The sequence below is a fragment of the Myotis myotis genome, unplaced genomic scaffold (assembly GCF_014108235.1).
Source record: "Myotis myotis isolate mMyoMyo1 unplaced genomic scaffold, mMyoMyo1.p scaffold_m19_p_15, whole genome shotgun sequence".
Taxonomy (NCBI): Eukaryota; Metazoa; Chordata; class Mammalia; order Chiroptera; family Vespertilionidae; genus Myotis; species Myotis myotis.
In genome coordinates, this window is record NW_023416319.1 from 21,058,227 (window position 1) to 21,085,625 (window position 27,399).

General features: G+C 43.5%; 2 protein-coding genes and 1 non-coding gene across 9 annotated transcripts in view; 2 read left to right on the forward strand and 1 right to left on the reverse strand.

The window, feature by feature from the left end:
• The window catches only part of BLNK (B cell linker), a 71,777-nt gene that overhangs the window by 34,611 nt on the left and 9,767 nt on the right, over nucleotides 1–27,399 (forward strand). For 2 of the 4 annotated variants that reach the window (XM_036336483.1, XM_036336486.1), the window contains exons 4-13: nucleotides 90–130; nucleotides 4,787–4,943; nucleotides 9,054–9,214; nucleotides 11,837–11,918; nucleotides 13,081–13,152; nucleotides 21,481–21,553; nucleotides 22,348–22,375; nucleotides 23,184–23,226; nucleotides 25,806–25,890; nucleotides 26,335–26,366. In XM_036336483.1, the coding sequence (XP_036192376.1) occupies nucleotides 90–130; nucleotides 4,787–4,943; nucleotides 9,054–9,214; nucleotides 11,837–11,918; nucleotides 13,081–13,152; nucleotides 21,481–21,553; nucleotides 22,348–22,375; nucleotides 23,184–23,226; nucleotides 25,806–25,890; nucleotides 26,335–26,366 (774 nt within the window). The remainder of the gene's footprint in view (nucleotides 1–89; nucleotides 131–4,786; nucleotides 4,944–9,053; nucleotides 9,215–11,836; nucleotides 11,919–13,080; nucleotides 13,153–21,480; nucleotides 21,554–22,347; nucleotides 22,376–23,183; nucleotides 23,227–25,805; nucleotides 25,891–26,334; nucleotides 26,367–27,399) is intronic. The other 2 variants (XM_036336484.1, XM_036336485.1) reach the window with 1 other exon arrangement.
• The window catches only part of ZNF518A (zinc finger protein 518A), a 92,829-nt gene that overhangs the window by 17,070 nt on the left and 48,360 nt on the right, over nucleotides 1–27,399 (reverse strand). For 3 of the 4 annotated variants that reach the window (XR_004972171.1, XR_004972173.1, XR_004972172.1), the window contains 2 exons: nucleotides 26,197–26,263; nucleotides 21,461–21,693 (listed from right to left, as the gene is read on the reverse strand). The gene's annotated coding sequence lies outside the window, so the exon portion shown is untranslated. The remainder of the gene's footprint in view (nucleotides 1–21,460; nucleotides 21,694–26,196; nucleotides 26,264–27,399) is intronic. The other variant, XR_004972174.1, reaches the window with a different exon arrangement.
• LOC118670399 lies at nucleotides 2,566–2,672 on the forward strand. Its single transcript, XR_004972301.1, has one exon. It is a non-coding gene; the product is annotated as a U6 spliceosomal RNA (small nuclear RNA).

Sequence of the window (27,399 nt, forward strand, 5' to 3'; positions counted from 1 at the left end):
AGGGAAGGCAGGTGCAGGTGCTGTGGACAGGGTGGAGCTGCCAGCTGAGATTTATGTTTATGCATTCTGCCTCCTCCGTGTCATTTCAGAGAGCCCTGCTGACGAAGAGGAGCAGTGGTCAGATGACTTTGTAAGTATTGCTCCTGGGATGAGAAGGGTACTGTTTCCACCAGGGCTTTTCTAAGGGTTTATTTCTGAGTCACACACTAGTGGTCAGCTGCACATCACAGAGAGGAGGTGGCCGGGCCACCTGCAGACATGGCAGCAATAACCTCAGACAGGCTGCTTTGAGCTGCGCCATGCCAGGCGAAGAGCTTTATGTGCATTGCCTCACCTAAGCCCCACTACAGCCCTCTGTAGGCATTCTTATCCCAATTTTCTGCTGATATCCAGAGTACTCACCAGCATGGCCAAAATAGATGGTAAAATGTTTAAATATTTCCACGTCAGTTAGCAAATGCCTCCCTCCTGAATTCCCCAGTGCCCATCACTTCCTGGCCCCTGCACACAAGCTCAAACAAACCAATAACCAAAGAGTAAATGCCTGGCACATTAGGGGCATTGGGACATTCTTCAGGGCCATTGTTAAACATTTTGAACATTAGCCCCACCAATTTTACAGCTGAAGAAATGAAGGCATGAAAAATTTAACTTGCAGTTCCAAAATTCTCACTCAGACACTCAGATCTCAAACCCAAGCTCCAAGGTGCTTGCTGTGACCGAGCAGGCTAGCAGAGCATCAGAGGCCAGACTGAGAGAGGGGCCCTGGCCATGATGACATTGGGCTGGGGGCGGGGGTGGAGCGCGGAGGCAACATGTCCAAATTAACTATAAACCTCTTCAAGGTGTCTTTACAACCCACAAAACCCCAGCAGCCACTTTTCCCTTAGGCTGAGTCTTATAGGGACAAGACAGCCTAAGAAATTTTTCTTCCTAATAATTATTTCTCATATGTCAAATTCATGCCTGTGAATCCAATCTGGAATGGATCCAAGAAGGTCTCTACACGACAACATATCCTATAAGGAAATGAAAGCCAAAAGAATGAAAATGGCTTGCCCACTGTCGTTCAGCTACTCATCAGCCCGAATGAGAACTGGGGACCCCTGTCCAGTGCCCAGAATTGAGCCGGGGCTCATGTTGTGTAAACCACCTGGAGTTTACTCCGAGTATAAGGAGACAGAAGTTCCTCCCTTTTCGACTGCAGAGAAAATATTTTTTTAAGAGAGGATAAATGGCTTCTCTAAAGGCAAGTCACTTGGGCATGGAGTTATTTCCCAGAGCCCAGCTGTCACTGATCCCTTAGAAGCACTGCAACTGCGCCCCCTGCTGGCTGCGCGCACTGAGCCACATCTTAGTAATGCTAAGAAGCTGGTCCTCATGCTGAGGGAAGCCAAGGAAATTTAGCTTGCTGGCTGAATAGAAAAAGCACACAGTGGGAAATTAGGAAGGGCAAAATAAAATCACCCTGAAGATGAGGAAAAGACGTATCCCAAAGTCAAACCACCAAAATCAAGGCACTAATTGTAATAAGGATTGAGAAACATTCACTCACAATCATTTTGACATTAATGGACGAAATCCAGACTTGTTGTAACACCCCTAGGCTCTGTGAAATCTGGTCCCTGTGGACCTGTCCCGCCTTCCCCACCCCCAGTGCACCCCCTGCCAAGGCCTTATCATAGCCCAGGCGCACAGCCTGCCCTTAGTTCCTACAAAAGCCAAGGCCCTGCCAGCCTCAGTGACTTCAGACTCGTGGCCCTTAGGCAGAAAAAAAGAAGACAAAAGAGGAGAAACCAAAGAGCAGCCTTCCATTCTTCCTTGCTTGGTCAGCTCCTTCTTGTCCTCCAGGCTTGGTTTAAATGTCTCCTCAGGCAGGCCTTTTAGGTACTCCATCCAAGGTAGAATCGTGCCCCCCACAGCATGGTCTCAGGCCCCTGACCATTCCCCTAAGTCAGCATTTCTCAACCTGTGGGTCGTGACCCCTTTGGCGGTTGAACGACCCTTTCACAGGGGTTGCCTAAGACCATCCTGCATATCAGATATTTACATTACGATTCATAACAGTAGCAACATTACAGTTATGAAGTAGCAACGGAAATAATTTTATGGTTGGGTCACAACATGAGGAACTGTATTTAAAGGGCCAGAAGGTTGAGAACCACTGCCCTAAGTGCATCTATCACTAGTGATAGACATTTTACTAGTTTATGGTTAAAGGTCTACTTATTATTTATTATTCACTAGTTGTGTGTCATCAGGTTCCCTTGCTAGAATATAATTTCTGTGAGGGAGTTAAGCACAGTGCCTGGCACATACTAGGTAATCAATAATTAATAACTGATTAAATGAATAAATGCACAACTTGAAATTTTATCTTATTACACATTCCCTTCTTCAAGTTTCCATCAGATTATCCAACATATTGCACTTGTTGAATATTGAATGAATGACTAAATTTCATTTGCCAGAATTTATAATAATTTAGGGGAAGAGGATTTTTTTAAAACTCTCATAAGTTTGAACATATGCCTTTTTTTATTCTCTTGATAAAAAGGCATTCATGTGCTCACTTCAGCAGTATATATACTCAAATTGGAATGATACAGAGAAGATTCGCATGGTCCCTGTGCAAGGATGACACACAAATTCATGAAGCGTGCCATATTTTTAAAAAAGAAATAAAAAGGCATTCGATGTATTCTGCTGTGTTTGAAGCAGAAGGGGCTCCTGGTGATCGCCCAGAGAATAGATTTTCCAGCCCAGCACTTCTCCTGAGAGCCATTCCTTCCTCCTCAGTCCCTGCAGAGCCCAGGCCGCAGCTCAGTCATTCATTCCATAGCTGTGTGGTGGGCACCTGCCTTATTGCAGGTCCTATGCTGGTCCTGGACATATAGTCTCAGTCCTGTCCTCCTGCCTCCATCTGGTAGGCAGCCCAGTGTCAGAGGAACAGCTGACATGGAGTCCCTCTTCCCCTTCCTTCTGCCTCCTCTGCCAATGTGATCCTCCCTTTCAGGCTGCCCAGCCTGAGGGGCTGCAAGGACCTCAGAGTCCTCCCCAGGACACACAGTACTCCTCAGCCGCCAAGTAATTAAGCCTCAGTAGTCCCATCCCTGGTCCATTAGAACTGAAAAAGAGCAATGCCCAAACCTTCTCCTTCTCAGGCACATGAGTCCAGGTCCCTGCTGATTCTTTCACTTTCCAGATGTTCATTAAAGCAGCTGCTTCTCAGCACTTGCACTGATGCTTCCCGGAGAGGCTGCCACAGCAGTGACTGGGCCCTTGGCCTGGATGAGCAGGGCTCAAACCACCTCATGCTGGCCTAGGCTGGCCTTGGGAAGCCAGGCTCTTGCCTGATAAGCCTCCCTCAGCCACTCTTTCACTCTCAGCTCACCTCCTAGATCCTCCGTCTGAGAATAGTCATTGACTTCTCAGAACACAGATTGCAGACTCAAATTACTCAACTCCTCTGTGCCTCAGTTTCCTCTACTATAAAATGGGAGAGGTTTAAAACACTATCTCATGATTGTGGTGAGGAGTAAATGAGGCATACAGCACATAGAAATGTCAGTTATAAGAATAATATCATTACTATCATTATTCTATTCCTCCTAAGTTCATGTTCAGGAAGGATTACTGAGCCCGCACCCTCGCCCCCCAATCTGCTATTACTGGGATTGGGGTGTGGGAAAATCCCCCTACAGGAATTTTCTTATCTCACCCCATCCACCTTCTCTCCCACTCTAGGACAAGAACAACCACACCTTCTTTTCAGCCTCCTTTCTCATTTCTTATCCCACTCTTCACCCTATTCCTCTCCTCTCCCCATCTCCCTACAGACTGAGGAAGAAAGCATAGGCCTCATTCATGTATTTATTAATTCATTCATCCCAAACATACTGAGCTCCTATCATGTGCCAGCCCTGTTACAGGCCCTGAGGACACAGCAATGAAGGAAACACTACCCCTGCATCAGTGTTTACAACTGCAAGTAAATGAAACGGGCCAAAGGGTAGATGCATCACCCACTCACTGGAAAATCATGTGTGGATCATGCATTGCCAGGCAGCAGTGGGGAGAGGGCAATGGACACAGAGGTTGGAGGACCTCTTAACTCCTGAACCAAATATTTCTTCTACACAAACATACACATGCGTGCTATACACATAAGCTTGCTCTGGACAAAATGCACAAGAAGCTAGTGGTTCTGTTTGCCTCTGGGGAGAGGAACTGAGTGGCTGGAAAGGAGGCTTCATTACATCCTTCCCAACTGCTTGAACTTTAGGACAAACATGTCAATGTATTTTTCAATCTTAACTTAAATATAATTTATATTTAGTAAAAGAATAGAGAGTGGACTCTGAGTCTGTGTGAAGCCCAGCCCCTCTAGCTTACCAGCTCTGTTTTTAAAATGTATATATTTTTTTTCTTTTAACTTCTTCTTCTCAAAGGTATTTATGTTTTCCTGTGTGTCCCCTTCCCCTATCCTTATTAAACTTATTTTTCTCTCAACTGTCAGCCTTCATAATAATAAAACCCATGGTTATTCTATTTTTCTGTCTTCTTAACATATATTTTCTCTCCCACGGTCAGCCACGCTGCGGGTTAAATGGCCCACCTGGTTTCCCGCCCCCACTCCCCACCCCCGCTCCCACCCCATCTGAGCCAGCCTGTCCAGGCCTTGCTTCCTCATCCCGACACTGGGGGAGCAGCTTGTCCCTCCAGATCAGGTCTATCCTGACGACCAGGCACAGCTGGGCCCTGAGCACAGTGTCTGCACTTGCAGGACAGCGACTATGAAAACCCCGACGAGCACTCCGACTCCGAGATGTACGTGCTGCCCGCTGAGGAGACTGGGGATGACAGTTATGAGCCACCGCCCGTCGAGCAGGAGACGAGGACAGTTCACCCAGCCCTGCCCTTCACCAGGGGCGAGTACGTAGGTGAGGCGGCCCCCCAGACCCTGGGTGTTTAGCGGGGAGGTGGGGACAGGCCAAGGTTGGTGGGGAAACCTCCCATTCCCACCACCTCCAGCTGGGTCATCTGGTCACTCAGGTAATGGAGCCCCAGCTGGCAAACCTGCCCATTTGATGGGGGAAACTATCCTTCCTAAATCAGGAATATTGGAAACAGACAAAGGATCAATGAAAACACCCTGATGGTTGCTCCCAACTCACAACAGTCTGAGAAATCAACCCCGAGATTAGTCCCTACTTCTCTTCAGGCTTCCTGTGCACAAGGTTCCAAATTTCTCTTGAGAGGTCTATACAGAACAAGGATGGATTCCAGTGTCTGCTACGGCCACTCCTTCCACTCCCACCCCCATACTGGCTGGCTGTGCACACTGGGTCTAGACCGCAGACTTTTAACTGGGGGTGGGGGTGAGGAGCTCTAAGCCTGGAATTAGCCTCAAAGGTTAAATGGACACAGCTCAGGTCTGGCCTCCAGGCCTGAATGTGGCTTTTTTAAAAATATATTTTTTTATTGATTTCAAGAGAGGAAGGGAGAGGGAGAGAGAGAGAGAGAAACATCAATAATGAGAGACAATCATTGATAGGCTGCCTCCTGCATGTCCCACATTGGGGATTAAGCCTGCAACCCAGACATGTGCCCTGACTGGGAATCGAACCATGACCTCCTGGTTCACGGGTTGACGCTCAAACACTGAGCCACACTGGCTGGGCTCCCACATGGTTTTCTGAGGCAGGCAGAAGAGATGACAAATCAAACAATTTTTCTCTGAGGTGGATATGATGATCCTCATTTTAAAAATGAGGAATGTGAGAAAGGGAGATGGTGGCATAGGTAAACGTCTGTACTCGCCGCCTCCCACAACCACATCATAATTACAACTAAAATACAAAACAATCATCATCTAGAACCACTGGAAAGTTGTCTGAGTGGAAGTCCTACAACTGGAGAAGTAAAAAAGAAAGCATACTGAGACTGGTAGGAGGTGCGGAGGCATGGAACGGGCTGATCCGGCACCCATGTGCGCTGCTTTTTTAATCAGGAGGGAGATCATCTCGGCGGAGGCTGTCCAGAGGAGCAAGGGATCCCAGCCACACACCAGACCCCCAACCCAGGGTCCCAGAGCTGGGAAAAGAAGTCCCTATAGGCTGTAAAAACCAGTGGGGATTGGGGCTCATTGACACAGAGGCTGCTGGATACCCAGCTGTTCCTCTTAAAAGGCACAACTGAACTTACAAGGTCCTGCTTCCTCTGAGCTCCAGCACCAGGGTGAGGCTTTGGGGGACACAGACACATACGAGGAGGAACTGGATTGTCTGGCATTGGGGCAGAAATTTGGGGGAGCTTTCTTCCAGACGGAGGTGCTCGCAGGGATCATTGTTCTTATGCTGGCAGCCATTTCTGTTTGCTCCGCCCTGGTGATTCCCTAAAACCCCACCTCATCCAATTTACAACCCCATCCAAGCTGTGTGCAATGGCTTTTGCATATAAATGACCTGACCTTGCTCTCAAACAAGCTGCAGCTGGGTCAGGGAGCCCTAAACCTATCAATAAAAGGCCCAAGACCTGGCACCAGCACCAGCCCGCCTTGCTTCACAGCTGGGCCTCATCTGGGCACTTCCAAACCTGATACAAAGAGAAGGAATCTTCAGATCTCTCTGTAGCTCCTGCTGTGTGGACCCAGGCAGTGGCTAACTTTACACCTCCCTGGACACCCAAGAGCCAGTGTACCCACTGGTCAATGTCAGGCTATACCAGATTACAACTACACATCCATAAGCGACACACTCAAGGGGCAGACTCAGTGTGCACCAAAGTCCCACTTAAGCAAGTCCTGCTCCATAGGGGTGTCTCCAGCACAGCAGCTCTCCTACTGGAGTCACAGCTGGTTCTCACAGCAAATTGGTCTGGAGGTCAATTCCTCCCAGTGACACCAACAGCAATCAAGTCTCAACTATAATTAGACTGTGTTCACAGCCCTCAAAGGGGTGCACCTAGAGTGCCCAGCTCAGGTGACTAGGGAGGCTGAGCCACTGAGCCCTATAGAATACCTACTACAGAAGGCCACTCTACCAACTCAAGGAGACCTAGCGGCTCTACCCAATACATAGAAACAAACGCAGGGAAACAGACAAAAATGGAGAGACAAAAAACATGTCACAAATGAAAGAAATGGAAGAAGCAAACTACTGGATAGAGAGTTCAAAACCACAGTTATAAGGTTACTCAAGAATTTTCTAGAAACCTTTAAAAAATTGGAAATTACGCATACACTGACTGAAAAAAAAGAATAATATACAGGGATTCAACAGTAGAGTAGAAGATTCTGAGAATTATTAAATCAATGATTTGAAATATGAGGAAGCAAAAAACACCCAACCCAGAAGAGCAAAAAGAAAAAAGAATCCAAAAATATGAAGATAGTGTAAGGAGCCTCTGGGACAACTTCAAGCGTACCAACATTTCATTATAGGGGGGGGGGGGGGGGTGCCAGAAGAAGAGAGAGAACAAGATACTGAAAACCTATTTGACAGAAATAATGACAGAAAACTTCCCCTACCTGGTGAAAGAAATTGACTTACAAGTCCAGGAAGCACAGAGAGTCCTAAACAAGAGGAACCCAAAGAGGCCCACACCAAGACACATCATAATTAAAATGCCAAGGGCTAAAGACAAAAAGAGAATCTTAAAAGCAGCAAAAGAAAAGCAGTTAGTTACCTACAAGGGAATGCCCATAGGTCTGTCAGCTGATTTCTCAACAGAAACTATGAGATCCTTGCAGGGAATATTTAAAGTGATGAACAGCAAGGATCTACAAACAAGATGACTCTACACAGCAAAGCTATCCTTTAGAATTGAAGGTCAGATAAAGAGCTTCACAGATAAGAAAAAGCTAAAGGGGTTCATCACCACCAAACCAGTATTATATGAAATGTTGAAGGGTATTCTTAAAGAAGAAAAAGAAAAAGATAAAAAATATGAACAACAAAATGGCAACTAATACATACCTATCAACAATTGAATCAAAATAAATGAACAAGAAATTAATGAACAGAATAAACTGGTAAATAAAATCGAATCAGAGGCATGGAAATGGAACAGACTGACGATTCTCAGAGGGTAGGTGGTTGGGGGTGGGAAGAAATTAAACAAATATCTTATATACAGATATGCATTATCTATGGACACATACAATAGGGTGGTGAAGGCCTGGGATGGGGCGGGAACTGGGTGGAAGGAGACAATGGCGGGGGCGGGGGGGAGGGACATCTGTAATAATCTCAACAATAAAGTTTTTTTTTTTAAATGAGGAATGTGAGTCCTAGAGAAATTGAATAACAACTAGCCCAGAGGAGTGCAGCTAGTCAGCAGCAGAGCAGGGGACCAAACTCAGGGCCATTTGGCTTCAGAGCTTACAGTGCTTCCCTGATACCTGCGTGAGGACAGTCCTGGATGGGGGAACTCATGAGTTCTCCATGATTTGAGAGGAATCATTGAGGGGAGGGGGGGACATGTAGGTTCACCCAGATGAGCAGTTGCCACCCTAAATACACCTTAGAATAACCTGGGGCACCTTTAAAAATCTATAATGCTAGATCCTACTCCAGAAGGTCAAACATGTAGAGTAGGATCAGTTATGTCTGGGTGGCTCCTGGGCCTTGGCATTTTTTAAAGCTCTCATGTGGTTCTTGTGTGTAAGTGGGAGTGAGAATTTCTGCCCTTAAGGTTCATGGAGCGTGTGAAACCATGAGGGAGCACCCCTCTTAGACCCTCATGCTGCTGAGGGCATCATGCCCCCTGGTGGGCAGGTCCTGGGCTCTCAGCTCTCTTGAGCCCATGGTTCTCTCTCTCTCCCCTGGGAGGATGTTTTTTATGAGGACCTTCTTCTACTTTTTATAATGTAAGTCAATGGGCAGTTGAAACTCTTTACCTAACATGTCATTTCACTCTTTTAAGGAATGCCCTGATTCATTTGTGGCTACTTAGGTGCTGGAGGTTCTATACTTTCTAGAGCTCAGTGGTTTCCTTCCAGGGAATGACCCAGAGCCCCTTTCATTTCATGCTTTGTTGTTCCTTTCAAGACAACCGATCAAGCCAGAGGCAGTCTCCACCCTTGAACAAGACCCTTCCCAGTAAACCCAGCTGGCCTTCAGCTAAGACGAGGCTGGCCTCCACTATGCCTACCTCGATGTCTCTGCAGAAACCTCAAGTCCCACCCAAACCCAAGGATCTTGAGGATGAGGTAAAGTAAATCCCATCTGATGGCTTCCCAGACCTAGTGGAAGGCAGGATATGGTGTGGGATGGGAGGGAGGCATCAGGACAGTCTGGACCGGGCATGTCTTCCTCCTTCCATCCCTGCTCTCTGGCCAGCACTAGCCACTTTGTGCCTTCACTGCCACCCTCTAACTCTCCAGTGTTATGCTGAAAGGGTGTGGTTTTCTTTCTCTAAAAAATGGCATATATGACCTATTGTAAGCATTTCTTTTTTTAAAATATATTTTTATGCTTTCAGAGAGGAAGGGAGAGGGAGAGAAAGATAGAAACATCAATGATGAGAGCGAATCATTGATAGGCTGCCACCTGCACACCCCTCACTGGGTATCGAGCCCACAACCACAGGCATGTGCCCTTGACCAGAATCGAACCCGGGACCTTTCAGTCTGCAGGCCGATGCTCTATCCACTGAGCCAAACTGGCTAGGGCTGCATTTTCAATCCCTGAAGGCATATGGTACAATATCAATACTGGTTCCATGCCCCTCTTATTATCCTCTTTCTCTTCCCCTGGTTTCCTGAGATCTTCTCTTTCCTCTGTAAGATCGTTTCCTGCCTTTATTCTCCTTTGCCTCTCTGCCCTGCCCCGCCCCACCTAGCTTTCATTCCTCCACCTTTTCTTTCTGCTCCTCCATAGTCCTCCTCTAAGATGCAGAGGGGTGGAATGTATAAAGGAAACCCCTAGTGGGCAGGGAGAGCTGATAGTAGTATCTGCTTTATTAAGTTGTTATAACGATTAAATGACACAACACATATAAAGTACTCAGATGAACACCTGGCAACAAGTGCTCAATAAAGGTTTAGTTTATTTTTCTCTCGGTACTCATCTTGGCTACCCACCAAGGCAGGTTGTAAAATGACTTTTGAGATCTGATTACCTCATTAGATTCATATCAATATAAAAATCACTCCTTCCCGCCCTAACCAGTTTGGCTCAGTGGATAGAGCATTGGCCTGCGGACTCAAGGGTCCTGGGTTCGATTCCGGTCAAGGGCACATACCTTGGTTGCAGGCACATACCCAGTAGGGAGTGTGCAGGAAGCAGCTGATCGATGTTTCTCTCTCATCGATGTTTCTAACTCTCTATCCCTCTCCCTTCCTCTCTGTAAAAAATCAATAAAATATATTTTTTTTTAAAATCACTCCTTCCCTATACAGGGTGCCCAAAAAAATGTATACACAATTTAACAGCTGATAGCTCAATTTTTAAAATGAAATGTATTTTAATAAACACTGCCTGTATTCAAAGTGTGTATATACATTTTTTGATATCCTATATTTATGATCAATTGATTATTAACACAGGTGCCAAGACAATTCAATGGGGAAAGGATCATTTTTTTTAAAAAACCATGCTAGAATGACTGTGCAGATACATGCAAATGAATAAAAGTGGAACTCTCATACTATATAAAAAAAATTAACTAAAAATGGACCTTAGACCTAAATGCAAGAGCTAAAACTATAAAACTTTTTCAAGAAAACAGGTATGACCTTGGATTAGGCAATGATTTCTTAGACACAACACCAAAAGCACAAGAAACAAACAAAAAGAATAGATTAAATGAGCTTCAAAATTTAAATTTTTGTGCTGCAAATGATACCACCAAGAAAGGAAAAAGACAACTTATAGAATGGGAGAACATTTTTTAAAATTATATATCTGATAAGAGACTTATTTTTAGAACATTTAAAGAGCTCTTACAACACAATAATAAAAAGACATACAACCCAATTCAAAATGGTCAAAGGAATTGAGATGTTCAATATCATTAACTATCAGGGAAATGCATATCAAAACCATAGTTAATACCACTTCACATCCATGATGATAATTATAATAAAAAAGACAGACAGACAACAAGTATTGATGAGCATGTGGAGAAATTGCTAGTGGGAAAGAGTTTGGCAACTCCTCAAACAGTTAAACATAGAGCTACAACATGACCCACGAATTCTACGCATATTCCCAAGAGAAATGTACACCTACATAAAAACTTGTACATGGATGTTCATAGCAACATTATTCATAATAGTCAAAAAGTGAAAACAACTCAAATGTCCATCAACTGATGAATGAATAAACAAACCATGGTATATTCATACAATGGAATGTTATTTGGCCATAAAATGGAATGAAGCAATGATATATCCTATATATGGTTGAACCTTGAAAATATTATGCTAAGTGAAAGAAGTCACAAAAGACTACATGTTGTATGATTTCATTTACATGCAATGTCCAGAACGGGCAAATATTAAAGACAGAAAGTGGATTATTGGTTGACTAGGTCATGGGAAGCGGGGAGATGGGTAGTGACTAATGGGCATAGCATTCCTTTTTGGGGTGATGAAAATGTTTTAAAATTATATTACAGTGATGGTTTCATACTCTGCAACTATACTAAAAACCACTAAATTTAACAAAAGAAAAAGAAAAAAAAACACCACTAAATTATGCACTTCACATAGGGAAATTTAATGGTATATAAATTATATGTCAGTAAAGATATTTTTAAATCACTTCTTCCCATACAGTAGCCTATGAATGTACAGCATTCTTCTCATTCACTTCTGCATTTCTTTTAGGCTGATTATGTGGTCCCTGTAGAAGATGAAGATGAAAACTATATTCATCCCACAGAAAGCAGTTCACTCCCATCTGAAAAAGGCAAGCGTTTGTAGTCCTAAGCACCTGAACACTTCTACCAGTTGATGGGGGGTATATGAGACTGTTTGGTAGCAAGCACTAAGGGGCTCAGAAGTGGTGTGCTCAGGCCTCTCTCGTCTGTGTCCACAGCATTTGCTTGCTTTGACAGGTTGAGTGAGCTATCTCTGAATTTCATAGTCTTTCCCTTCTTCTTCCGTCCTCTTCCCATCTTAAATTATGAAAGCACCTAGGTGCTTATCGTTAGCTGTCCTCAACTGGAATGGATATCTCACAAAACCTAATACAAAGTCACAAGCCACCATGCCGGCCTTACAAATATTGCACCAGGCACAATTTCTGCAGAGGCCTGAAAAATATGAAAGAGTAAAATATGCTCTGTATCCTGAGTCTTTACATTTAGTGCTGTTTCAGGAACATTTTGTTTGTAAATGCTTCAGAAAATAACAAATGCAATTACAAACAAGTTATGTTGAAAAGCCAGTGCCGCGTACCCTCCGTGGAACAGCGCCTGCTTACTCTGGATATAGTCACTATGAGGAATATACTCCTGTGTGAGGGATATCTCTTCAAGGAACATTATTCAGCTAATAAACTCTAGAGTAGCAGTGCTCAGTTTTCACACCACCACTATGTCGCAACCCTCTCCTGCATTCCCTACACATCACCAACGGCTTGAAGACCCACCTGAATTCCTGGCCACCCATCACCCATATGAAAATAAACACATATTACACATCTCCACCCAAACAAATCCTGAAAATACAAAAGAAATGGTATGGGTTGCTGTGGCAGGGAGGGTAGGGCTGCTAATTTGGCCCCTTCACTATTAGGTTCAATACACTTCTAATTTATAAAAAAGAAAGTATTCATCTCCTACACCTCCAGTTTGGCAAAGGGAATTCCAAGCCAGTATTCACGTTAACAAAATTCCTATAATAAAATATTTCATTGTTCCTTTAATCATTAATATATTCATTCTAACAGTGTGTTGTTGTTTTCTGAGGAGGCTTTTTAATGGCTTATAGGTTTAATGAGTATGTTTCCTATTCCCTCCAAACTCTCCAGTCTGACCCATCATTTCCACAATGCATTTTCCCATAAGTGTGAATCCCCTTCAGTGGACTGTATCTATAATCATTCTGTGCATATTTGTGTGTTTAAGCTCCCATGGTGAATAGATCAACCAAGCCAAGTAACTCCTTGAAGCCAGCCCCTCCTCCAGTGATGGCTTCAGGTAAAGTATATGTGTGATGTGCTGTTTTTTTTAAATAATGGAATGATTACATTTGGGGGGGTTGGTTTTTAATCTATTGCAAATAAGATAAACAACTGAGATCAAATATTAAGAAATAATCACTTGTATATTTAAATAAATGATAGCAGAAGCCCTCATCCTCATGTACTGTCTCGCACCCATGTTGAAGGGGCCCTCCCCGCTCCCTCTGATGTACCTGGACCTCTACTAGACAAGCCCTAGTTTTCATCCTACCTCATGGGCACTTGGTTGGTTTCTTCTTCTGTCCCTGACTGAGGATGTCTGCCTCATTCAGTCCTCAGCCCTTGCTCTTCTTTCAGAATATGGTGGTGGTTAAGAGCGTGGTTTTGAGCCAGACAGATCTGGGTTGGAATCCCAGTTACCAGATGTACCACTTTGGGCCTGTAAATGGGGTTAGTGCACTGAGGCAGGAGAATTCTGAAATGGTGAGTGTGAAACTTTCAACCCACCGTAGGTGCTCAGTAAAGGTATTATTTTTTACATTAAACATCTCCACGCAAATAAATCCCGCAAAATACAAAAGAAATGGTGTGTGTTTTCTTTAGGGTTCATTAATTCTTCTGGTTTTATTTCTCTTGTCTCTGGTGATAGCTCTGGTGTCCAATGCTGACCTGTTTTCCCTTCTGAACACCTTGACATTCCCACTACCTACCACTGCACCCATCACCCTTTGGGCATCCCCACTGCTCTTTGCCTGTCGGCCTCCAGCTTGCGTGTCTCGGCATGCCTGTGTTCTTTCCAAAGGCTGCTGGTTATTTTTCCTGGAAATTTTCTACTATTTTAGTTGTTACCACCCTAGTCCAGGCTTCCTTTACTTAATCACCTCACACCTTCTGCCTGTGAGTGTCACTAGCCACACCCTTGCTCTAAGCTCTCTTCTTGGTCACTAGACTAAGCTTCTGAATGCCTCAATGTTGCCAGTTTTATTCCATTACAAAGTTGGTTTTTACCATGTAACCACTACCTGAACCATGAACTCCCAGTGGTTCTCGTAGGGTTTGGCAACCCCCAAACTGAAGCCCACGAAGCTGAGTGGTACATACACATCCACCCTATTACAGCACAGAGAGGTTCAGGAGCCTCCTCTCTAGTCCTCCCTCCTTCTCCCTCTCCCCTTCATCACCTCTCTCTCTCTCTCTCTCTCTCTCTCTCTCTCTCTCTCCCTCTCTCTCTCTCCCCCGCTCCTCCCCTCCAGAGCTAAAGGCTGAACACAAGAGATTGGCAGATGGAGCTCTGTTTCCTGGACCATGATCCTTGAGAAAACATGAAAGAAGAGTTTGTTTTTTAACCTTTTCCTAGATTCATTTCTTGTGCAATTGTTCAACCTCTTCACAAGTTCTTGTCTTATTTCTCCTCTCCCTCGAAAGTCACGGGCTCTTTATATTTCAGGAGTAACAGTCAGGGCCATCTTGTCCAGCTCATTGAACTCCTAGGATCAGATGTCAATATCATCCTAATCGGTGATGACTGCTTTGATCCCAGCTGAAATGGATACTCCTGACTCATAACTGAGGAGAAGGGCTGCTATGACTGGAACAGAAAATCTTTTATTGGAATAGATAAATGAAGGCCTGCACCCTCCTTTGGAAGAACAGTTTAATCATCTGTGGTGTTTGCATCTTAAAATGCTCTTACCAAACAAGGACTTTTTCTTCCTAAAACACACCCAATACTCCAATCATTCTGTATTTCATGGGTCCTACCTTTTGGTCTTTGTGTTCTCACCTTTATGACATCAAATTCTAACTATCCTTCAAGGCCCAGCCTGAGGTCTCCCCTCCAGGAAGCCTCCTATGGTTTCTGTAGCCCTGAGAGAGCTTTCCTTTGCCTTCTCATCCCACTTACACTGGCCCCATACCTGTCCTCTAATTACTTTGTGTCTTAGTCTAATCTCCCTAACTACATTGAAAGCTCCTTAAATACACTGACTTCAATGTCACTTGCTCAGGAGGCCTTTCTTGACCCGACTTTGGGCTAGATCCCCCTTGGTGTGCACTCCTCTAGTTCTCTACACTCCCCTTTATCTCCTGATCCCTCCTGAGTTCGTTTTCTCTCTCCCTCTCCGCCCCCCCCCCTCCTATAAAAACATCAGTGTCATGTCTTGCTCACAGCTGTGTTTCCAGGGCCTACACACAACTGGCTCAGAGTAGGTGCTGAAATGTGGATGGGTCAGTTGGTGGTGAGAGTGGCTGAGTCCCCAACACTGGCGATAGTATTTAAAGAATCACATGGCACCATCAAGAGGGCATTAGCCCATTGGACTTACTCGTTCATTTTCTATTAATCTAGTATAGGTGTATTTTAATACTAGAGGCATCAGATGAAGAAACTAAACCTGAACAAGAAAATAACGTCTTGATTATATGATTGTTGGATACAGACAGGAGAAAGTACAGGAGAAGGAGGAAGCGAGATCATTTGAATGAATAGACTACTTGCGTGTGTCTTTGAATAACCTACCCTCTGTTATCCTTTCAAAGTTTCCGACAATGCCCCGATAAACATCATGAAAGCGCTAAGGGTTCAGCTTGGTGTTTCTGTCCAAGTACCACACCATGTTGCTGCCTCTGGTTAATGTTGCTTTTGGCTCTTTGATGGCTATGAAGGTGCTTGCTGGGGGTTACATAGTGAGTTAGGTGCAGTGGCAGGCTCTCCCTCCCCTGTGTGTTCCAGACTGAGAAGCCCTGAGCAGGACTGACCACACACTCCAAAGCCAGAGGCTCAGGTCCTGGCTCTGACCCTTACAATATACCAGACTTCAAACAAGCTAAGTAACCTTGCTGGTTTTCAGTATCCTCCTCTGAAAAATGGAGGAGAAAATGCCACTTACACCTAGAGGTATTGTGAGAATTAAATGGGTAAAGACATATGAATCACATTCCTAAAATGTGTTACTTATCACTGTTATTATTCAGATCCCCTAGTTTAACCTGCCTAAATCCATGAACAGTCTTGGCAGAGCATTCTGTACATATCTCAGGAAACAATTGTGTATCTTCCTCTTCATATAAAGTTTTCCTCCAAATCAGGGTTTCTCAGCCTCAATAGTATGGGCATTTGGGGCTGGATAATTCTTTGCTCTGGGGGCTGTCCGTATATTGTGGGATATTTAGCAGCATCCCTGGCCTCTGCCCACTAGATGCCAGTAGCTCACCTTCCCCAGTCCTGACAAACAAAGAAGTCTTCAGACGTTGCCAAGTGTGTGTGTGTGTGTGTGTGTGTGTGTGTGTGTGTGTGTGTGTGTGTTTAGGGGGTAGGGGGTGCAAAATCACTCCCAGTTAAGAACCACTGCTCTAAACAAATTGAAAGGCTCACTCCCACGGTGATTTATCTCTAAATGAGCATTTAGAAGAAGGTGCTGCAACCTGACTGATTTGTAATTTTTGTCAGAAGAGGGTAAACAGGGCTTGTATTTCTGAACTTCCTCTCTAAGTAAATAGCATTAAAAAGCAGTCTATGTTCTTATTTCCTAAAACGGGAGGAGTTTTGGAATTTACAATTCCCTGCTAATATGTAAGCTAAATGTTACCTATCGCCAAAATTGTCCTGAAGTTGTTCAATTAAATCTCTTTATTTTGCAAGAGTCCATGCAGCGCCTGAGAGTAGTAAGGGCGGCTCCAGCTGGTGTGCAAGCCCCTAATGATAATGTGGTTTCTGTAACAGCTAAAAGGCAGTTAAATCCCAAGGGCTTAGAATGCCAAAATTGGAATCATTAAGAATTAGGGAAAATCAGATGATATTATAGAATTGTACCCCTGAAACATATATAATTTTATTAACCAATGTCACCCTAATCAATTCAATTTTTAAAAAATCTAAAAAGAAAAGAATTATGGAAACTTACCAATGTCATATGTAAAACTAAAAAGAGAATGATGCATAAAACATATGTAGTATAAGGAAAAACTAAGGGTACATTACTTTCTTAGTTGAGAAACTGTGGTAAGTACCAGCTTGTCCAAAGCCTGCAATGTTGTATCATTATTAACATAATATTTTCCTCAACACAATTAAAACAAAACTTATTTTTCACTTTTGTCATTATGCTTTTGGACATGTCTCCTCCTAGCACATTCCCAAATTCTTCCTCAGAGTATTCCAACCAAGAACTTGGTTCTTAACTGAGAGTGATTTTGCCCCTCCCTCCCCTCACCACCCCCCATGGACACTTGGCAACATTTGAAGACTTCTTTGCTTGTCAGGACTGGGGAAGGGGAGCTACTGGCCGTGCGGAGGGTACCAGGTTGACCTATCCCTTCGTGGCCCTGGGTCTGACTTCAGGCCCAGCACAGCAGAAAGGATCACTGGCCCTTAAATAGAAGAGTCATGCTCCATCCTCCATGAGCATCCACAAAAGCAGACCTCTGTTTCTTTGTTATTAATTATTTTTATTTTTAAACAGACCTCTGTTTCACTAATCTTTCCCCAATGGAGGGAGAAGCAGCAAGTGATTCCACGCACCAAATCATGCCCCCGAGTAGCATTATGAGGCACGGGCTGGAAAGGAAAGTGCTGCCTGGGCTTTAAACTCAAATGGCCTTGGTGGTCAACCCCAGCCCTGCCTGGTAGCCTTTCTGAGACTCGGTTTGCTCCACTGGATAGTAAGTGAGGCTTAGAGCTGGCACATTTAAAGTACCTGGTACGGTGCTCAGGTCCTGTGATGGTGGATAACAAGATGGTAACACAGAAACAGCAATAATCATACTTACTGAGTTTCTTTATGACTTAAAATTTTTCACTTATTTTTCACATACAATCCAATGAGTTTTGTAAATCATTGCATTTACAGAGTTTTGTAACCATAACTGCAATCCAGTTTTAGAAAGTTTCGTGCCCACCTCAAAGCTAAAAGATCCCTTATGCCCGTTCATAGCCAATGCTGTTCCCACCCCCAGTCCTGAGCAACCACCAGTCTGCTTTCTGTTGCTATAGATTAGTCTTTTCTGGACTTTTCATGTAGATGGAGCTATAAAATATGTAGTCTTTTCCATCTGGCTCTTTTTACTTAACATAATGTTTTTAAACCTCAAATATTTTTAATCCCTTTCCAACAATGTTACTTTATATTTGGCTAATTCTTTACATGTTTAAAGTTGTCTGATTATCCTCCTAGCTGGTTTTGCTCAGTGGGTAGTGTGTCAGCCTGTGGAATGAAGGGTCCTGGGTTCGATTCTGGTCAAGGGTATATGCCCGGGATTGTGGGCTCAATCCCTAGTAGGAGGCGTGCAGCAGGCAACCGATCAATGATTCTCATTATTGATGTTTCTCTCCCCCCTTCTCCCTTCCTCTCTCTCTAAAAATCAATAAAAATATATACTTTTTAAAAAGTTGTCCTATTATCTTACCACAGTAACTCTGAGTTAGGTAAGGTAGGTGGTGGTGTCCCTGTTTCACCGAGGGGAAACTGGGACAGTGACTTGTAAGAGGTCACCCAGCCAGTTTTCTGGCAGAGAAATAACTAGAACCTTGTCTTCCTGATGCAAGACCATAGGTCTCCACCAGTCTGTCCTCCGCACTACCAGAGGAGAATGGGCCTGTCCTCCCATCTGATCGCAGAGGTTATTTATAAGGAGGGAAGGGGAAGGAAGCCGTTGGCAGGCTGTTTGGAGATATGAAGAGGGAAGCTGTGTAGAAAAGCCAGGCAGCAGATGTGACAATGATAATGAACCCAGGCCACATGAACCCTTGGTATTTAAGGAGAACCCTGGGAGGAAATTCTGACTTAGACCTTCTTTACACTTCCTTATTTTTCAGGCAAGGTTTTTGTTCCTCTTCCCCGAAATCTTCATTAAATCTATGAGTAGCCAAGTGTATTTTTATTGATTGGTTGATTTTTAGAGAGAAAGAGAGCTATTTGTTGTTTCCTTATCTGCATACATTGGTTGATTCTTGTATGTGCCCTAACCGAGGATTGAACCCAAAACCTTGGTGTATTGGGACTATGCTCCAACCAACGGAGCTGCTCTGCCATGGCCTAACCAAATGTATTTTAAGGTCAATCTCAGCTATGAAGAATTGAAGAACACTATCAATTTGATACAGTAGCTAAGGAAACATAGTGGGACTCATACTACATACTCAGATGATATTTCAGTTTATTGTCACACACAATGTTACAGATTCCAGATGTAGTCTTTTTTTGAAAATCACATCTAGGTCAGGTGACATGTAAGTAGGAATCTCCTGGGAGGGGGCATTCCTTTATAGGGAGTCGGGGGAGGCAGCTCATGAAATCAACACCACCCACTCTGTGCTGCTAAGCATTATGGAAATGGGCCCTACATAAGAATGGTGTGTAGAAGACGGCACTGGGAGGTACACGTTGGCTGTTGCAGAACGGTCACGGAGATGCGGATTGCAGCATGGGGAATATGGACAATAATATCTTCCAGGCTCTTTATGGGGCCAGCTGGTGCTTGGGGCAGGGGAGGGACTACTCTTAAAGTGTGTGACTGTCTAGCCACTGTGCTGTGCATCTGAAACTAATACAGAATAATATGGAATGTAAACTATAATTGAGAGAGAGAAAAAAGAATTGTGTGTGGAGAAAGAGCAGGTGGATTCTGTGGGAAAGCCTGAAGGTCTCTGGTCAAGTGCATGAGAATAAACATAAAGATCTCTATTTTTAATACTTTTTGAGGCCTTTTCTTTTCTGTGTTTAGAATAGGTGGTCCTATCAGATGAGGTGGCATGAGGTACACGTTTTCTCCTGTTGTAAATTCTGAGAGGGCAGCGGCCTAGCGTTACTTCTTTCCTCTTCCCCAGCCCCTAACATAGAGCCTTCACATGCTTCCTGCACACCAGGTCCTCAGGAATTCTTGGTAATTGATTATTACTTCAGTGTTTACTTATGTGTGCTTTGTCTCGCAAACCAAAATAACATAGACTAAGGGTAAGTCCAACCTACATTTACAGAGTATCCTCTTTAAGTCCAATAGGAATTCTGGACTTATAAATGTAGGTTCTTAATAAAATATTTTTCCAGTTCAATTTAATTCAATAAAGAGGCTTTGTCTCACTGAGCAGTAATGTGCAGGCAGGCGAGCATGGGCCTAAGAGGAGGCCCGGGATATGCTGAGGGGAGCTGGCTTAGCTTCTGGCCTCTCCGCCTCCAGGCCTGCTCTCTGCCCCAGTGGTGAAGCGCTGCCTGTCTCGTTGTTTTCCCTCATAGTGATTGTCTGGCTTCTATCTTTAGGATTGGGCAGGGGAAAATGGGGTACAGTGGACCAGGCCCTTTGGGTCCCTTCTGTGACCTCAGAAATTAGATCAGGACAGTAGCTTAACTTGTCTTAATTTGTCTGTTTGTTCAATGAGCAAAAGCCCTGAGAAGTCAGGTGAATGAATGAGTATCTAAGAATGTGAAGTTAGGTGCAGGTATCAGTTCTTGTGTGATTATGAATGAGCGATATCCACCAGTGTGTATCAGGAGTGGCAGGTATGTGCCTCATCTCTAGGCACCTCTGGTGTGCATGTATTGCAAGTGTGAGCTCCTGGCTCCCTCCCATAGGACTCCTTGTGTGGCTCTCACTGAGCCCACAGAATCAGGGACTCTGGGTTTGTCCCATGGGGGAAAAGAGAAGTTACTTAGAAATGTTAATATTATTGACTATATTCTCTAGGCTGTACTTTACATCCCCATGACTATTTTTTCACTACCAATTTGCACTTTTCAATCCCTTCACTCTTTTCACCCATTCCCCCAAACCCCTTCCCTTTGGCAACCATCAATCTGTTCTCTGTATCTATGACGAAGTCCCTAATTTACATCCTAGTTCTGAGCCAATAAGTGGATATTTATTAAAATGTTTCATCACCTTTGCCTAAAACAGTGGTTCTCAACCTTCCTAATGCCGCGACCTTTTAATATGGTTTCTCATGTTGTGGTGACCCCCAACCATAAAATTATTTTTGTTGCTACTTCATAACTGTAATTTTGTTACTATTATAAATCATAATGTAAATATCTGATATGCAGGATGTATTTTTATTGTTACAAATTGAACATAACTAAAGCATAGTGATTAATCACAAAAAAATATGTAATTATATATGTGTTTTCTGATGGTCTCAGGCGACCCCTGTGAAAGGGTCAGTCGACCCCCAAAGGGGTCGCGACCCACAGGTTGAGAACCGCTGGCCTAAAAGCTTTTCCCCAATAGCTTCAATACATGCTTTACTGAAAACAATAAATATGTGTACTTCTGAGCCTCCCATAAGGCCAGCCTCCCTGTGACCATCAGCCCCAGATTCAGAACTTGAGACTGACCTGTGTACATGTTTGTGCAGGTCGAAGCAGCGGGGCCTGGGACACTAAGTCGTCTTCGTTACCGGCTGTGCCGTCCCCACTGCCCAGGGCCGGGTGAGTACCTGCCTCAGACAAGCAGCTCTGTGAGACGGGAGTGGATGTTGCCACCACTGCTGTGAGCAGGGCCTGCATGGAGCCACAAAGGGAATCGGGGTGGAGGGTGCTTTTCCACTGTTCCGTCCAGAAGAGCACACCTGCAGGACCACAAACCACAGTGATGATCAAACTTGGGTTGGTCTTGGATTTCTCTGTTCGGAATGAAACCCTGGGCAGAAGTTTAGTAAAGAACAGACACCTAGAAGCAGGCGGAAGCTGGCATGAGGAGGTGCCAGCTGCAACCTCACCTGCATAGCCACCCTCATATCTCCAGTCTCCATCCCCAAGCAGTAGCCTGGGGTGCTGTTGGTGGAGGGGAGGACTCTGTGTGCACATTGAAAACACTGAGTCTGGTCCTCATTTTCCAGATGAAGAAACTAAATCTCCAACTTGCCTCACAGCTGACAGTGGCCTCACAGCTGACAGAGAGGCCTGAGTCACAGCGTAATTAGTAACAGAACTGGAATAGGAGCTCAGTTATGCCGACTCCCTGGCTACTGGTGCTCCTGTTTATCCCCAATTAACCCCTTTGCCATCTGCCAGTGGATCCTATGTGGGGGTTTGGGGGGGAGGGCGTGGCACTACTGAATCCTGCTTCCTCCCTCTCCGCCCTTCCAGGAGACCTTCCTACACACTCGTACCACTTTCATTGCTCTAATTTAAATTTGAGAAGAAAATGATAAGCAGATAGTTCTACTTTATCTTTTCATGTTGCAACAAAGCCAATCTTTTTTTTTTTTTTAATCCCCCAGGAAAAAGCCAGCTACAACACTGAAGACGGTAAGTTACTGTTGCAGTTAAACACACTTCCTATTTCCCAGTATTTATTCGTATCCACTTATTTAAAGTTGACAATGCTCCCAGCAAAGGTGAACACAGAAATCTTAGCCCTGAAGGTGTTGTCTGGGCAGTCCTAGAAAAACTCGGAATCCTCAGTGAGCCTGGGAAGATACTGCCTGGGAGTTCATCCTCATTGACCCCGGCAGCTTTACTGAGTAGCCCTGGCAGATCAGCCGCCAGGGTCGGCCTCCCCTAACATCTGTCTTCCCCTTGGGGTTCCCCTGTGTCCATTTCCAGCCCTCTGGCTGGGACCTGGCAATTGCGTAGCAGGCACACGCAGGCCTGACTAAATTCAAATTCTGGCCAGAACAAAGGGAACCTGGAGCAGTCCACTACTCAAGGAAGCCCACCTTGACCTGGTATCTACTCTGTAGCCTGACATTTATAATCAGCCACCAAACCCTGAGACAGTGGGTCCTGAGACAAAGCCATATGCTGGATTCCCACTGCACAAGCGCTACTGCCCGGCAGCTGCTGGGGGTCCTGCTGTCCATCAACCCCACTGACAGAGCAGGAAAGGCCCAACACCAAGACCACGTTGCTCCTCCCATGAGACACCTCCAGTGAGTTGTCACTTAATGCAAAGCTTAGACTGGAGACTGTGCATTCTAATTGTTGTTTTTATGACTAAAAGAATGGCTTTGCATCAGAGAAATGTTCTCCTCAAATACTTGTTTCAATAATATTGCTTTGACTTTTATTTCTACCTTCAACTGTATTGAATATCTTTGCTTTTTTTTTTTAATAGACTCCTCTTGCCTCTCAACAGAATGCCTCAAGTGTTTGTGAAGGTAAATCTATCTTATTTTAAAGGAGGAGTGTGGCCCTAAAACTCTTTTTAATTGAGGATTTCTATATAAATGTCTTTCTAAATTCTGTCATTATTTTTAAGGTAACTGTAACTATGCAACTCAATTTTCTTTTTTCTTTTTTTAAAAAATATATTTTATTGATTTTTTTACAGAGAGGAAGTGAGAGGGATAGAGAGTTAGAAACATCGATCAGCTGCCTCCTGCACACCCCACACTGGGGATGTGCCCGCAACCAAGGCAATGCCCTTGACTGGAATCGAACCTGGGACTCCTCAGTCCACAGGCTGACGCTCTATCCACCGAGCCAAACCGGTCAGGGCACAACTCAATTTTCTAAACAAAGTAGCCCTCCTGTTGCAATGAGTAGTGAGTAGCAGTGGTCAGGACCTCAGCTTGCCTGGGAAGCATCTGTGGGTTGGCTTACAGACTACACACCTCAAACCTGTCTGCTTGCTGACAGGTATGCTTGCCAGAAGCAGGGCCATCGCCTTCCATTGGTGGGAAGACTAACTCAGGGCCACTCGTGTATCTTAGACTAATTGTTTGGTTAAGGAATGAAACTTTTAAAAACCTGTTGATGTGAACCAGTCCTTTTGCTAAGTTTTCAAAATTATGTTTTCAGAGTTCAAATGTTTGTCTTAATACATCTTCAAATGCTTTCCCTTTTTTGTTCTATCATAACCCTAGAACCTTACATTTACTTTTTATTAGAACATTACCACTTAAAAAATTGTATTTACAAAATCCTAGGGGGGAAAACAGAAAGAAGTAAGAATCATCCATAATCTCAACATTTAAAATACTACATAAGTGTTAAATTTCTGCACCCATCTGATTCTACACTTTTAACTATTGTTAAAAGCTTAGGGAGTGCTCTTCTCACCACTTCCTGAGTTAATATGGCAGATCTACATAAAGTGTTCTGGTTTCTTTGAGGATGGACAGTGGACATTTTCTGAATGTCCATTACAACTCCCCTGTCTGTTTAGTTGTTCTAATCATTAATTTCTTCAATAGGCTTTTACATTGGCTCACACATCTTTTCTCCCCGAAGAGCTATTTCCAAGTATCACTCTCTTTCTGATGTTTTGCTTTCGTCTGCCTTTCCATTGATACTTTCGCCTTGCGGTCCTTCCATTCCTTGCTGTCCTCCGCAAGGGCTCATGGAATGTTCTATGCAGCTCAGATGTCCTCATTCCCAAAGGGTTCCCAGTGCAGGAGGTTGGCATGCCATCTCCTTAGTGACTCATTTCAAGACCATAGCAATGGCCATCCAAACCCAAAATGGGGAGCAGCCTCCAGGACAGCAGGGCCAAGAAGATGTGATCAAAGGCTGTGGAGACCTAATGGGTTCATTGTTTCTCCTTCTGAAACTACCAAGTTGTTAGGTTGTGAACAAAACGCCTCCATGGAAGCTCAGAGTGATGTGCCACAAACCTGAAGCACGGTCGTCAGAGGTCCAAGGCTTCTGAGTCTCAGTGCACCGCACAAAACCCGGGACTGCTTAGAATCTTACTACTTTTATTCCTTGTGGGTTCCTATAACAGGAGAGCCATACTTCTCAACCTTCTTCCAAGCAGGGGACACACCATGGACATACCCAGATTTTAACACATCCTAGACCAGTGATGGCGAACCTTTTGAGCTCGGCGTGTCAGCATTTTGAAAAACCCTAACTCTGGTGCCGTGACACATATAGAAATTTTTTGATATTTGCAACCATAGTAAAACAAAGATTTATATTTTTGATATTTATTTTATATATTTAAATGCCATTTAACAAAGAAAAATCAACCAAAAGAATGAGTTCGCGTGTCAGAGGTGTCATAGGTTCGCCATCACTGCCCTAGACCAAACTCGAGGGAGGATAAAACATCACATAATTTATAATCACACCTATTAATGGCTCAGCTGCAAGTTCACGATGGACATCAAACATAAATTTCTTACATTTTGGGTGGTGCCCATTTCCCTGTGTACTAGTTATAACTCCTCCTCTTCCTCTCCCCCTCAAGAAAGCATGGTGAAGTGTACGAGAGATGAACATTGCTATCGAGATAACCTTGAATTTGCTGTATTAATTTTTCAAAAAGAGTAGATCATTTTTAAAATGTCATATTTTACCACTTATCATTAAGAAATCCCTTATAGTCGCATCTTATGACTAATGAAGACACATCCAGGGTGTGGTAACACCTTTGTGTGGGCCACACAGAAAGCAGGAGGTAGGTAGCTAAAACTTGCTCATCTCTGTCTCCTGCCTGAACTCACACACTGAAAGGTCCAAATCCATGGGTTCAGCCCCCATGTTCCTTGCTAAGAGATAAAAATAGAGGCAGTAGGGTATGCCTGTAACACTGGGGAGCGGGAAAGTCCTGGTCTAATAGCACAAACACATCACCAAACTGACAGGTGCACAAACAGATAGCATCCTGGAAAAACTATGTTCATCGGAAGACATCTGACCACATCCAGTGCTTATTGGTTGATACTGCTAGGTTTGGGCACGGGGACGGACATTTCCCTCTAATTCTAATATGAGCACTTTCTTGATACAGAAAAACCTGTACCTGCTGAACGCCACCGAGGGTCTAGTCACAGACAAGAAGCTATGCAGTCACCAGTGCTTCCTCCTGCCCAGAAGTAAGAATCCTTTCCTTTAAAAACGAGCTTCCGCTTGTTGCTGCAGGCATTAATGCCCACAGGGTTACACCACACAGTGGCCCACGCTTGTGGCTCTTGGTAAAGATCTGACCTGTCATTGCTTTGCAATTAAGGTTTAAAGGGTGTTCAGCTTTTAAGTAGGTAACGTTAAAAGAACAGCTTAGAATCTCAGAGACCTAATTTTTAGGTCAACTATTGGAATTAACTAAAATATAATGCCTCCTCCTTTTTCAAAAGTAAAGGGAACAATTTTTCTTATCTTGAAGGTTTTGGAGCCTCTCCTACCTTTAGATCTGTTTCACTGGCAATTCCTGTTGATTCCTTGGTGATGGGAGTGTTCATAGAGAATTCGCTGTAAACAGAAAGTCAAACTTATTCACCTGTGCTTTGCCCTTTAATTAATTTTTAAATTCTTCCTTTCAGACAAGTCCACCAAAAACCCATACCTCTGCCAAGTAAGTACTATGGAGTTATGAAGAGTAATATCAGGTAATAGTTCAGGCTGGATCTTCCTGTCTGAGTCACCTGGGTTCTAACACAACATTGCTACCTCCAACTAGAGGATCTTAGTATCCTGGTCTCCCCTTCAGTTTGTTTCATCTGTAAAATGGGGCCAAGAATATTTTTCATGGAGTTGTTTTGAAAAGTAGATAGATTTGAGATAATTTTTACTTTTTCATTTTTAGATGAAAAAGATTAAAACAATTTATAGAAAGTACTTGGTATAGTGCTTGGTACATGGAAGGTCCTCAATAAATAATAGCTATTTAAATTAAATCTAACATACATTTTAATGATCACAAAATCGATCTACAAAAGGTACCCTGAAAAGATTTGGAAAATATCTGGATAATTTTCCCAAGGCAAACATTACATCACCCTAAAAATATATGAATCAGGTAAGTTAGGCCTATAGAACATTACTGCCCAAACCTTGATTTGCTTTCTATTTAATGTAGGGGGGAAAAAACAAAAACAACAAATCCTACCTTACATGGGTAATTTGGAAAATATTCCAAAATAATTAAGATTCAATAAATTTAAATACAAAAATAATTGTTATATACCAGAAAATTTTGTGGATTTATACTGAATAGAAATCAGATCTTTAGCTTGTAATTTAATTTTGTATTCATCTTACATGAAACTTATACTAAATATAATTTTTTTAAAATTCTGAACACAAAGTGAAAATAGTTGGGCTATAGAAATTCTATGTTTTTCTGTGTAAAGCTTTATTAGACCTTTTATTGTTTCCAACCCAAAGTCATTATTTCAATTGGTAAATACTAGTATTTATTGGCCATCTGCCATGTACCAAGCACTGTTCTAGACACAGGGAATAACAGTAGCGAATAAAACGGAGTCCCTGCCTTTATGGAGCTTCTAGTCTACTGGAGGCAACAGACAGGAAAAAATAAACAACCAGATAAATTATATAACATCAAATAAATGCTAACGGGCTATAAAGAAAAACATAGCAAGGTA